The sequence below is a fragment of the Hemitrygon akajei genome, chromosome 16 (assembly GCF_048418815.1).
Source record: "Hemitrygon akajei chromosome 16, sHemAka1.3, whole genome shotgun sequence".
In the NCBI taxonomy this organism is placed as follows: Eukaryota; Metazoa; Chordata; class Chondrichthyes; order Myliobatiformes; family Dasyatidae; genus Hemitrygon; species Hemitrygon akajei.
In genome coordinates this window covers 86,010,835-86,023,941 of record NC_133139.1, presented here as the reverse complement: position 1 = coordinate 86,023,941, position 13,107 = coordinate 86,010,835, and the positions used below count along the sequence as shown (strand labels likewise).

Here is a 13,107-nt window from a genome sequence, read left to right as displayed (position 1 = left end):
GCACTGATGAGAGCTTTCAAACTGAGGAACTTTGTAGCTCAGTCAGCTCAGGGCTGGGTAAACAGGACTGAGAACGAGTTGGAGTTTTTGAGTTTTGAGCATACACAGGAGGCCACCCTGGAACAGTTACGTCTGGAGGTAAACAGGAGAAAGTGTGTTTCAGAAGTCGATAAGCAGAGTTGGAACTACAGTTGGGGTGGGAATAGGAGTCTGTTGGCGATGATGTGGGAGCAAACAAGAAAAGCAATCTGGGGGTGGTGAACCAACCAAAGGTGACCTATCGAAACTGGTGCACACCAGGAGACCAAACAAAGCTGATCTACCCAAACACAAACTGTTAACTTCTGCACATACCTGATTACACAGAAAAATAATTAAGTTTTGATAGTTACACTTCTCAGATTACATCATTACACAGCAGATTTAATTAACAGTAAGGCTAGGTTTTCGTTATAGGATAAAGCTTTTAATTAACCTCAGCTGCCTTGTAGCTGCCTATACCCCCTCATGGGGAAGGCTTTGGGAGTAAACCCTGGGGAAAAGTCTAGAGCTGGAATCCCCAAGGCAGTCCCACGCTGACTGGCAACTCCCGTTAAGCCACTGGTGCCAAAGAGTATTGGTTTCTGCTGTTTCTTTGAATTCATCAGGTGCGTGGAGAGGGGGAGCCTGCCGTATAGGGTAACTATACTCTCCATATCGTAACACTCGGGCTTAGATAATGGCTTGTGAATTGACACACAGACAGCGAGGATGCAACAGCCGTAGTTGACCTTCAACAACACAGACCCTCCAATTTAGTTAGCAGCAATTCTAAGTTCCAGCTGTAACAGTGGTTCTATAGCATAATCTCAAGCTCCTGTACCTTGTCCTAGGAGATTCTGTAGATGCTGGGGATCTTCAGCAACACACACAAAATGCTGGAAAAACTCAGCAGGTCAAGCAGCATCTCTGAAGGGAAATAAACAGTTAATGCTTCAGGCAAAGACCTTTCATCAGGACTTGGCCTGAAACATTGACTGTATATTCCCCTCCATAGATGCTGCCTGACCAGCTGAGTTCCTCCAGCACTTTGTGCTTGTTGGTCCTGTAGTTTGGTACAGTTACAGATACATCCCATCTCATTGTTGTTAAACCTTATCAGTGGTTCCCTATTAACCCATCAGCAGAAGGTACATCCTAGTTATTAACTCTTTCCATTCCTACCCCTGGGATCCTAAGTACACAACGTCACTGGTCTCACTTCCCAAGTTCCATGATATATCTTCCATCTGAGGACATTCGAACCTGCGCTCCTAGTGCAAATTCCACCACAGATACACAGACACCTGCAGTGTGTCAAACACTTACCTACAGAGGAGATGTCTGCCAGGTGATCTTCACCCTCCTCAGGATTCAGCAGGTCAGTTTTACTCTTTTTTATTGTTCCTCTTCTCATGGCTGGGACAGACAGACGGAGAAAAAATGAGGCAGTTCAGTAACACTTAATTCTTCCAAAAACCCAGCTTTTAGTAGGAAAGAAATGGTCCTAGGCTCAAATGATTAGCATAGTTCTTGGAATTCCCTGCTAGTGCAGATGAACTTCCAAGAATTATTTGCAGACAGTGACTGGAGATTCAGTCCTCTGCAAGTAGCGACATATGCCAAGAAATCCATACAAGGACCACAAAAAGTTGGACTAGTGGGCTGTTCAGCTCCTCTTGTTCACTTTACTGTTCAACAAAATCTGATCATTAATCTGAACTCTCCATTCCTGCCCAGCCCCAATAACCTATGATTCTCATGTAATACAAAATCTATCTCAGACTTGAATATTCTTTTTTGAGTCAGCACCTACTGCTCCCTTGAAGAGAGATTCACAGCTGTCTGGTAGAAGAAATTCCTCCCCACCTTCAACTACACACCTCTTTGTTCAGGCTTTCCATGAGAGAGGGATCATCCTCTCAGCACCTACCTTGGTCCAGTCCACTCAGGACATCAGAACTTGTGCTTCGATTAGATCAGAATAGGGCAGGGCTCAATTCCTGAAAGCTGTTCATAACCTGAACAGTTTGTAAGTTGGAAATAGGTCTGTGAACCAAATCCCCAGATGGCAAAAGAGGCCTGCAGCCAGCAAATCCATCCTACCAGTCTCCTTGATGCTTGTTTGTGAGTAGGGGCTGATAGTCAGGCTTTTGTGAGCTGTTGAGGACCAATATACCTATTGTGTTCAATACTGAGGGAGAGTGCAGAGCACACCAGCACAGCAGCATGCAGGATCTTCAACTGAACTCTATTGACAACTCTGCTTGTACAATAGGTAAACTCCTCCTTTGTGGGGGTGGCATAGGATTAACCCATAAACTACCAGAACAGTACCAATGTGTTCCAGTAAGGTCACCTCTCATTCTCACTCCAGGGAAGAGACTTTGCAAATACTAACACACTTCCTGGGTAACTGATAATTGTTTAGTTATTGTCAAATGTATAGAGAAACAGTGAGAAACTGCTTTGCATGCCATCCATTTAACAAGGGAAAAGCAATAATGTACAACAGAGGAAAGTGCGGTGGAGGGAGACAAATAAGGTGCAAGTGTCATGTGTGGTCAAGAGCTCATCTTTATCGCAGAAGAGGTCTGCTCAATAGTTGTATTAACAGTGAGGCAAATAGTCATTAGAACTGATTTGGTTTGCCACTACCTTTCATTGAAGTAAACTCACAACCTTTCTGGTCCATGTACAAGTCATAGAGTCGCACAGCATGGAAATAAGCCCTTTGGCCCAACTGGTCCATGCTGACCAAGCTAGACCCATTTGTCTCCGTTTGGCCCATAACCTTTTTAACCCTTTTGTATCCACGTACCTACCCAAATGTCTTCCAAAAGGTTGTTACTGCACCTGCCTCAACCTCTTCCTATGGCAGATCACTCCATATTTATTTATTGAGATACAGCTCAGAATAGGCCCTTCTGGACCTTCAAGCTGTGCCGCCAAGCAATCCCCAATTTAATCCTAGCCTAATCACAGGATAATTTACAGTGACCACTTAACCTACCAACCGGAATGTCTTCGGACTGTGGGAGGAAACCGGAGCACCCAGAGGAAACCCACGTGGTCAAGGGGAGAACATACAAACTCCTTACAGTCAGCAATGGGAATTGAACTTTTACAGAACTTTGGTACAGTAAAGCATTGTGCTAACCACTACGCTACCATGCCACCCTAATACACGCACCACGCTCTGTGCAAAAGAGTTGCCCCTCGATTCCTATTAAATTTTCTCCTCTCACCTTAACCTTCAACTCTACAACCATGGGAAAAAGACTGAGTCTTTCATCCCATCCACTGTTTCCTGCAAGCTGCACAAGTGCACAGCCACACAGTAACTGAAATGCTCCCTCACACATAGTCTTCGTTGCCACGCAGCTGGGATTTTATTTTATATAATGTTAACATACTTGAAAAATTATGCTAATATGACTTTAAAATCTATGTTAATATGATTGTGAAATACCTTGTAGTTAACTATGTGTTAATGAATATAATCTATGAATTTTCTAAATAATAAATTTGCCACAACCTTTACTTCGAAACACTCTAGAGCTTCATCGATGTCAGTGTTTCGAATTGCAACACTGTTCCAAAGTGGAACAATAAACACAGAATGGAATCCGGTAGCGCATTGTTAATAAAACGCTGGCTCTCTGAGAACTGACATTCTCTAAATACTCATAGTATGCACATTACAAAACAAACATTCAAAGTGCCGCGCAGTTTTCAGAGTGAGTGAGAATTCCCTGCTCAGACCAATGGTTGGTTCATGCAGATGTAAAATCCATCAAAGGGAATGTTGATCCTATCCACGTCCTGTGCCTTCTAAAATGTCCAAGCAAGCCTCTTGGGGGACTTAAGGGCTCAACTGAACATTCTGGTTTTGCTCACATTTTGGGAATACTTTACTGCTTACATCAATAATATGTTCCTCCACATTGTTCTTTGGCATTTGGAGTATTTTGAGGGAAGAAAGTGTTGACGTTTTGGGTCAAAACCTGAATCCTGAATGAAATTCCAAAATTTCCTTCCTTCCACAGGAGCTCCTCCAGCACACTGGTTGTGTCCGAATATTCCAGCATCTCTGATCTCTTGTGTCCCTTTGTCCAACTCCAATCAGGTTCCCAAGAGCAGTGAAATTCATCATCAGTCGAAAACACAAAGCGACATTTTGAGCTCCGTCATGGGCACTTGCCTCCCCTCCACTGAGGACATCTTCAAAAGACAATGCCTCAGAAAGTCAGCATCCATCATTAACGACACCCACCACCCAGGACATGCTCTCTTCTCATGACTTCCATTAGAGAGGAGACACAGGAGCCTGAAGACACACACTCAATGTTCTAGGAACAGCTTCTTCCCCTCTGCCAACAGACATCTGAATGGACAATGAACCCATGAACACTGCCTCACTACTTTTGCTCTCTTTTTCAGTACTTATTTTTATATATTTGTTAAGGTAATATATAGAACCACTGGAGAGTACAGTACAGAAACTGTCCCTTCAGCTCAACTGTGTTGAGCCATTTAACCTGCCTGCTCCCAGCAGCCTGCACCAGGACCACAGCCCTCCATGCCCCCACCGTCCAAACTCCACTTAAACACTGAAATCGAGCTCAGGTGCACCACTTGTGCTGGCAGTTCGTTCCACACCCTCACAACCCTCTGCGTGGACATTTCCCCCCATGTTCCCCTCAAACTTTTCACCTTTCACCCTTAACCATTTACAGTATATTTTTTAATGTATTGCACTGTGCTGCTGCTGCAAAACGACACGCGTCACTGATAATAAACCTGACTCTGAATCTGTAGTAATGTCTGAGAATTTGACCCCGTTCTGCCTCACGGAACACAATCACAGTAACAGTGTACCCTGTCAGCTGACTATATTGTCTGCTTTAGGCCAGCACCTTTGGGTGGATGCAATGTGTAGAAGCGGTCCCCACCCTGGATCAGATTAAACCCCCCTGAGCAGCTTCCTTCCTGCCCACTGCTCTCAACAACGGCATTTCAAGGAAACTCTTAAAATTAAGCTGCAATTTCTCAGTGGAGGGGCAGAAACGTACAATTCCTAAACTTTGTTAAAAAGCAACGCACACGAAATGCTGGAGGAATGTGGTGAACTACATATACCTGTCTGGACACGCCCCCCCCCCCCCGCTTGACTGCTCCTGTGGCCCCTCCCACTGACCGTGGCTCCTCCCACTGACCGGGGCTCCTCCCACAGACCGTGGCTCCTCCCACTGACCGTGGCTCCTCCCACTGACCCCTGTATAAAGGCGATTGGGGCCTGGGCCCTCCAGGATGTAGTATGGTGGTCAATTGCTGCTTGTTCTTTCTTCCAGCCAATAAAAGCCTATATCTCGCCTCACGTCTCGGAGAGTTATTGATGGTGCATCAAGGAACTCATCAGGTCAGGCAGTATCTACGGAAATAAATAAAGAGTCGACGTTTTGGGCGGAAACTATTCGTCAGGACGGGGGACTGGGGAGAAAGGAATAAACATTTGCAAGAGAGCGAGCAAAATCAGCCCGACCTTTGCCTCCGTACCCGACACTCAGGCTTCCAATCTGTCAGTGCCAGCATTTATATTGTTCAAGCTTGGAGTAGCTTGTCATACATGTTCTAGGCCCTGGATCCTGGCACCCCAATACCCCCGGGCTGCCCAGCCCAAAGCCAATCCCAATCTGACCAAATCAGCTCAGCACTTGGAGAGATCCAACCTCGTGCCCGGGTTGGGTGGACGGGCATCGAAACCCCTCCGCATCGACTCCTCCCCAAATCGCTCTCTCCATCTCCGACCTCAGATTTATTTATCACGTGTACATAGAAACATGGCGTGAAATGGACGTCTCCTTTCTACCATGTATTAAACTGAACAAGCTGACCTCCTGCACCCCCGTCATACTTCACCTGCTAGATTATGCTCTGGACAGCAAGTAGGCCTCAGGCCTTATTTCTTAGGCCCCTGTTTGGATACCCTCTGACTGATAGTCAGCCGTAAAAACTTTTTAATTATTTTTAAATCTCCCTGATAGAAATGTTGAAAAACTATCTATAGATTTACCCAATTATAAATATAAGTCAAGTTTACTTTATTGTCATACATGTATACCATCAAACGAAATGACGTTTCTCTGGACCAGGGAGTAAAGCACAGAAGTACACAATAACTTAGGAAAGTAAGAATTAAATCTACAAATAAATTATGCATAGATAAACAAAGTAAAATGCATAAATTAAATATGGTAGCATTTTGTACAAATCATCTAATGACACTTCGAATGCAATGCGGCAAGGAGTTCAGAAGCCTAACGGCCTGAAGGAAGAAGTTGTTTCCCATCCTGACCACTTTTGTCTTTATGCATTGCAGTCTCCTGCCTGATGATCGAAAGTCAAAGAGGATGCTGGATGGACGGGTGGGATTATTGACAATACTAAGGGTCCTGCGTACGCAGCGCTCCTGATAAATGTCCCCGATGGTTGGCAGGGAGACCCCCATGATTCTCTTAGCCATTCTCACAGTCCTTCATTGGGGTTTCTGGTTCAATGTTCTGCTGCTCCCATACCAAAGTATTTAAATAGTTTTTAAAAAGTAATTGAAACGCGAAGGGCACCGTGGTGGTGCAGAGGCAGTACCACTTCTTCACAGCTCCAGCAAACTGAGTTTGACCCTGACCTCCAGTGTGGCATCAAACCATTCCCAAGATGTTCCCCCAATTACTCAAATTTCCTAACACATCCCAAATAACTGTGGGTTGGTCACTCTAAGGTGCCCTTAGTGTAGAGGTGAGAGGCAGAAACTGGGTGAAGTTAGTGGAAATGCAGAGAGTGTAAAATAGGATTAGTGTAATTGAGTCGCTAGTGGTCTGTATGGACTCGATGGGCTGAAGGGCTAGTTTTTCTGCAGTGTGACCCTATGGCCATAAAATATGAACATAAAACAAAGTAAACCATTATTTTGGTGTCTTCCCCCTTCCTAATCAGTCCTGAAGAAGGGTCTCGGCCCAAAATGTCAACTGTTTACTCATTTCCATAGATGCTGCCTGGCCTGCAGAGTTCCTCCAGTATTTTGCGTGTGTTGCTTTGGTTTTCCAGCACCTGCAGACTTCCTCGTGTTTAGAAGGTAAGCCAGTAGCAATAAAGGTCAGATATACAAGTAATCTGAACGGTCCTTTCATACACCAGCCCCCCTTGGAGTGGAGATGAGGGGTAGAGCGGGAGGTACTTCCGACCTCTCGCTCCAGCTTGTCAGTGCTTCACTGCTGGGCTCAGCTGAGGATCCAGCGGCACTGGGAGGGCAGGTGGAATGGCACTCGAGCTCCACCTCCTCACTGACATCTGCGAGGCGAACTGAGCTGGAGGCATCCACGAGCCGACAGCTCGTCTGCCCAGAGGATCTGGATTTAGAGCAGTAGAGTCACAGAGCACGCTCCTTCTCCAAGGATCATCACCTTGCGTGTTCCTGAGATCCCGACAGCAATGTCATCTCGAGCTCACCCATGGCAGTAAGGTCAAGGGGGGGAGGTTCCAGACAGAGAGCGACCCAACCAATGGTGGAGCCAGCGGAAAACGATGACACATCACAACGGCGGCGAAGGCAAAGGAAGGCTTTGGCAGTGAATGATTTCCAGTCGTCGTGCATTCCTTGCCACTGAACCCAGACCCCTGACCCCGATCTCTCAAGGACAACGTGCTGGTTGCCCGTGCATCAGCCTCCCCACGTTGAAGAAAGTCACGCACGGGCATTCTTCGTTAAGGGAATAACCTCTTAGGAGAAGATCATACCCGAATAGAGTGATCGCACTGCTACTATAGTAAGCACACAGGCCCTTCGGCCCAACTCGTCCATGCTGAGCCAGATGCTCATCTTAACTAGTGCCATCCGTGCATGTTTGACGCATATCTCTCTATCCCTATTTAATCTATGTACCCATTCAATGGTGTTAATTTCAGAAACGATGAACAATTTATCACAATGTGCTTTCCACAGTTTGTGACCAAGGCTGAATTACTGCATTCTGTTTAAAAAAAACCTTACCATCAAAAGGTGATTTTTCCTCCGTGTCTGTCTCCTCCTCTGCCAGGATAACCTCCTCTGCATGGAATGAACAATCAAATAATGGGAAGAAAATGAGAATATGATGAAGGAGACCTGTCATAAATTATATCTGTAAAACAGTATTACACATTCAGAAAACACTTCACATTAATTCGATTGCTGGGAGTTTTGACATGGTGAATCGCTGTGAGTTATTTGATACCTTTAGAGAGTATATTTCACGTTAATGGCAGTATCTTCACTGGCGTTAAGCAGCAGCAGGATCTATGACACTTACTAAATACATTATGGGTGAAATTCCCAGTAAAATGACAATAAAATATCAAGGGTGCCTGGCCAACACCAAGCCTGCTAATTCACCTCAGTGCTGGCCTGAATAGAGGATGTTACACCATCTCTCCTTCAGATTCCTGCTTCTTCAACCCTTTATCTCTTCTATGTATCACCTCCGAGTTCCTTAAATCATCCCCCCTCCCACCTTCCCCTCACCAGGTCTCACCTATCACCTGCCAGCTTGTACTCCTCCTCCTCCTCCTCCACTCACCTTCCCCTCACCTGATCTCAGAATCAGAATCAGGTTTATTATCACCGGCATGTGACATCAAATTTGTTAACTTAGCAGCAGCAGTTCAATGCAATACATAATCTAGCAAAGAAAAAAAAATAGCTATAATAAAAATAATAATAATAAATAAACAACTAAATCAATTACCTATGTTGAATATATTTTAAAAACCGTGTAATAACAGAAATACTGTATATTTTTTAAAAAGTGAGGTAGAGTCCAAAGATTCAATGTCCATTTAGGAATCAGATGGCAGACGGGAAGAAGCTGTTCCTGAATTGCTGAGTGTGTGCCTTCAGGCTTCTGTACCTCCTACCTGATGGTAACAGTGAGAAAAGGGCATGCCCTGGGTGCTGGAGGTCTTTAATAATGGACACTGCCTTTCTGAGACACCACTTCCTAAAGATGTCCTGGGTACTTTGTAGGCTAGTACCCAAGATAGAGCTGACTAGGTTTACAACCCTCTGCAGCTTCTTTCGGTCCTGTGCAGTAGCCCCTCCACCCCCACCCCCACATACCAGACAGTGATGTAGCCAGTTAGAATACTCTCCATGGTACAACTATAGAAGTTTTTGAGTGTATTTGTTGACATGCCAAATCTCTTCAAACTCCTAATAAAGTACAGCCGCTGGCTTGCCTTCTTTATAACTACATCAATATGTTGGGACCAAGTTAGATCCTTAGAAATCTTGACACCCAGGAACTTGAAGTTGCTCACTCTCTCCACTTCTGATCCCTCTATGAGGTTTGGTATGTGTTCCTTCGTCTTACCCTTCCTGAAGTCCACAATCAGCTCTTTTGTTTTACTGACGTTGAGTGCCAGGTTGTTGCTGCGGCACCATTCCACTAGTTGGCATATTTCACTCCTGTATGCCCTCTCATCACCACCTGAAATTCTACCAACAGTGGTTGTATTGTCAGCAAATTTGTAGATGGAGTTTGAGTACGCCTAGCCACACAGTCAGAATCAGAATCAGAATCAGAATCAGACTTTAATCGCCAAGTACCTATGCACATACAAGGAATTTACATACAAGTCATGTGTATATAGAGAATAGAGCAGTGGGCTAAGCACATACTCCTGATGTGCACCAGTGTTGATCATCATCGAGGAGGATATGTTATCACCAATCCACACAGACCGGTTAGGAAATCGAGGATCCAGTTGCAGAAGGAGGTACAGAGACCCAGGTTCTGCAACTTCTCAATCAGGATTGTGGGAATGATGGTATTAAATGCTGAGTTATAGTCGATGAACAGCATCCTGACGTAGGTGTTTGTGTTGTCCAGGTGGTCGAAGGCCTTGTGAAGAGCCACTGAGATTGCGTCTGCCGTTGACCTATTGTGGTGATAGGCAAAATGTAACGGGTCCAGGTCCTTGCTGAGGCAGGAGTTCAGTCTAGTTATGAACAGCCTCTCACAGCATTTCATCACTTGTCGACGTGAGTGCTACCGGGCGATAGTCATTGAAGCAGCCCTCATCACCTACCTATCAGCTGTCAGCTTGTACCCTTCCCCTTCTCCACACTTGCTCCTTCTTTTCCAGCCATGCTTTCTATTTATTTATTGACATGCATTGTGGACTAGGCTCTTCTGGACCTTCAAGTTGCACTGGCCAGCAACCCCTCGACCTAGCTCTCGCCTAATCACAGGACAATTTACAATGACCGATTAACCAACCAACCAGTACGAATCTGGAATGTGGGAGGAAACCGGAGCACCCGGAGGAAGCACATGTGGTCATGGGGAGAACGTATAAACTTACAGGTAGTAGCGGAAATTGAACCCGGGTCGCTTGTACTGTAAAGCACTGTGCTAACCTCTATGCCACTGTGTCACCACATGATGAAGTGTACTGCCCCAAAATTTCGACAGTTTATTCTCTTCCATAGAAAACGTCCCCAATGTCACCCTCACCCTGATGACCAGCTTCGTGTGTGGCTGCATCAGGTTGTGTGTGGAACCCAGGTACGTGGGCACCAAGTACCACTACGTGCCCAGGTTCTACCTGTCGCCCTGGCTACGAAGGATGGGTCTGGCCCCTTTACCGCGCAACACCCCTGTCAGCTGGTCGTTGCCGCCATACCTGTCCTTCGTAGAGAAGTTCTTTCAGGTCAATGCCTTTGACCACAGGGCCATCAGGCAGTGGTCAGCACGTAAGGTCCTGCAGGCACTGCAGGAGAAGGACATGATGGACACAGTGGGGTGGTTCCCTGAGCAGACAGTCCAGTTCATCTGGCAAAATGCCCCATCACCAGACCTCACAAACAGGCACCAAGACCTCGCCTGGCTGGCGGTGAGAGGGGCCCACCCAGTCCGATCCCTCCTGTACGCCCGGGACGTCGCCTCGACACCCCTCTGCCCATGGGAGGACTGCAGTGAGGAGGAGTCGGTGACCCACCTCTTTGCACACTGTGGGTTCGCGGAGAAGGTGTGGAGGAGGATGGAAGGGACAGTGTCAAGGTTCATCCCCAGCAGCTGAGTAACAGAGGACTCTCTGATCTACGGGCTGTTCCCGGGGACGCACACCGAGACCAACATCCGGTGCTGCTGGCAGATCCTCAACTCAGTCAAAGACGCTCTTTGGTCGGCCCGAAACTTGATGGTCTACCAGCGCACGGAGATGTCCGTGAGGGAATGCTGCCGACTGGCACATTCTCGGCTGCAGGAGTACGTGCTGAGGGACGCACTCAAACTCGGTGCAGCCACCGCAAGGGCCTGGTGGGGAAGGACCACAGTCTAAGGTTCTTCTCCCGTGGGAGTTGAGGGGTAGGGGGGTTGGGGGTATACCCCCTGAATGTAAATATGAAAGAACAAAGTGCCATATGGGTGGCAAAACTTTTGAACTTTGAAAATGTAAAGACAGTAATGGTACCAGCTGTAAGGAATTGAAAGTCTTTGAATGGTTATTGAATATAATTTTATTTTTGAATAAATTATATTTTGTTTAATAAAAAAAAAGATGCTGCCTGATCTACTGAACTCCTCAGCAATTTATGTGAGTTACTATATAAATACTAACGTTTCAAATTGCTGTGGTGGTCCTTCCTCAAATTGTAATCTGCCTTCTGAATCTGTTCAGTAAAAACAATTCCTTCCAGACCATCTAATTTCCAAGCCCCAAATTAAATTTGTTGGCTTTTTCTGTTTAGAGAACATCTCCACCTGTCTGGCTTCTGTCTGGACTCCTGTTATTTCACTCTGGCTCCTCTGCCTTCACAGTCCTGCCTGTAATGGCCTAATTGCCCAAGTGAATGCATATAATAAATATATAAAGCACTCAAATCATTTTCTTCCTAATTATTCTGCTAAATTAAAACAGGCTACAAATTAAGCAGTCTGATATTTCATTTCCTGACTACATCTGTGACCTCTCCAAAGCAATGCCATCTGGTGAGAGATCTGCTCATGCTGTGATAAACGTGTGGCAAAGCCTTAAGTTGTGAGCAACAGTGGAAAATAGCACACCAGTCCACTGTCCACACACTCAACCTGGTCACAGACCAGTCCACTGTCCACACACTCACCTGGTCACAGACCAGTCCACTGTCCACACACTCAACCTGGTCACAGACCAGTCCACTGTCCACACACTCAACCTGGTCACAGACCAGTCCACTGTCCACACACTCACCTGGTCACACACAGTCACACACTGTCCACACACTCACCTGGTCACACACAGTCACACACTGTCCGCACACTCACCGGGTCACAGACCAGTCCACTGTCCACACACTCACCTGGTCACAGAACAGTCCACTGTCCACACACTCACCTGGTCACAGACCAGTCCACTGTCCACACACTCACCTGGTCACACACAGTCACACACAGTCCACACACTCAACCTGGTCACAGACCAGTCCACTGTCCACACACTCACCTGGTCACACACAGTCACACACTGTCCACACACTCAACCTGGTCACAAACCAGTCCACTGTCCACACACTCAACCTGGTCACACACAGTCACACACTGTCCACACACTCACCTGGTCACAGAACAGTCCACTGTCCACACACTCACCTGGTCACACACAGTCACACACAGTCCACACACTCAACCTGGTCACAGACCAGTCCACTGTCCACACACACACCTGGTCACAGACCACTCCACTGTCCACACACTCAACCTGGTCACACACAGTCACACACTGTCCACACACTCACCTGGTCACACACAGTCCACTGTCCACACACTCACCTGGTCACACACAGTCACACACTGTCCACACAGTGACCAGGTCACAGAACAGTCCACTGTCCACACACTCAACCTGGTCACACACAGTCACACACTGTCCGCACACTCACCGGGTCACAGACCAGTCCACTGTCCACACACTCACCTGGTCACAGAACAGTCCACTGTCCACACACTCACCTGGTCACACACAGTCACACACTGTCCACACACTCAACCTGGTCACAAACCAGTCCACTGT

The 13,107-nt window shown here is 46.5% G+C and overlaps 1 protein-coding gene across 1 annotated transcript in view; it reads right to left on the bottom strand.

Moving 5' to 3' along the window:
• cacna1aa (calcium channel, voltage-dependent, P/Q type, alpha 1A subunit, a) overlaps positions 1-13,107 on the bottom strand; it is a 478,641-nt gene that overhangs the window by 213,718 nt on the left and 251,816 nt on the right. The window contains 2 exon segments of the mRNA XM_073069345.1: positions 1,348-1,437; positions 8,069-8,125. Coding sequence (XP_072925446.1) covers positions 1,348-1,437; positions 8,069-8,125 — 147 coding nt within the window.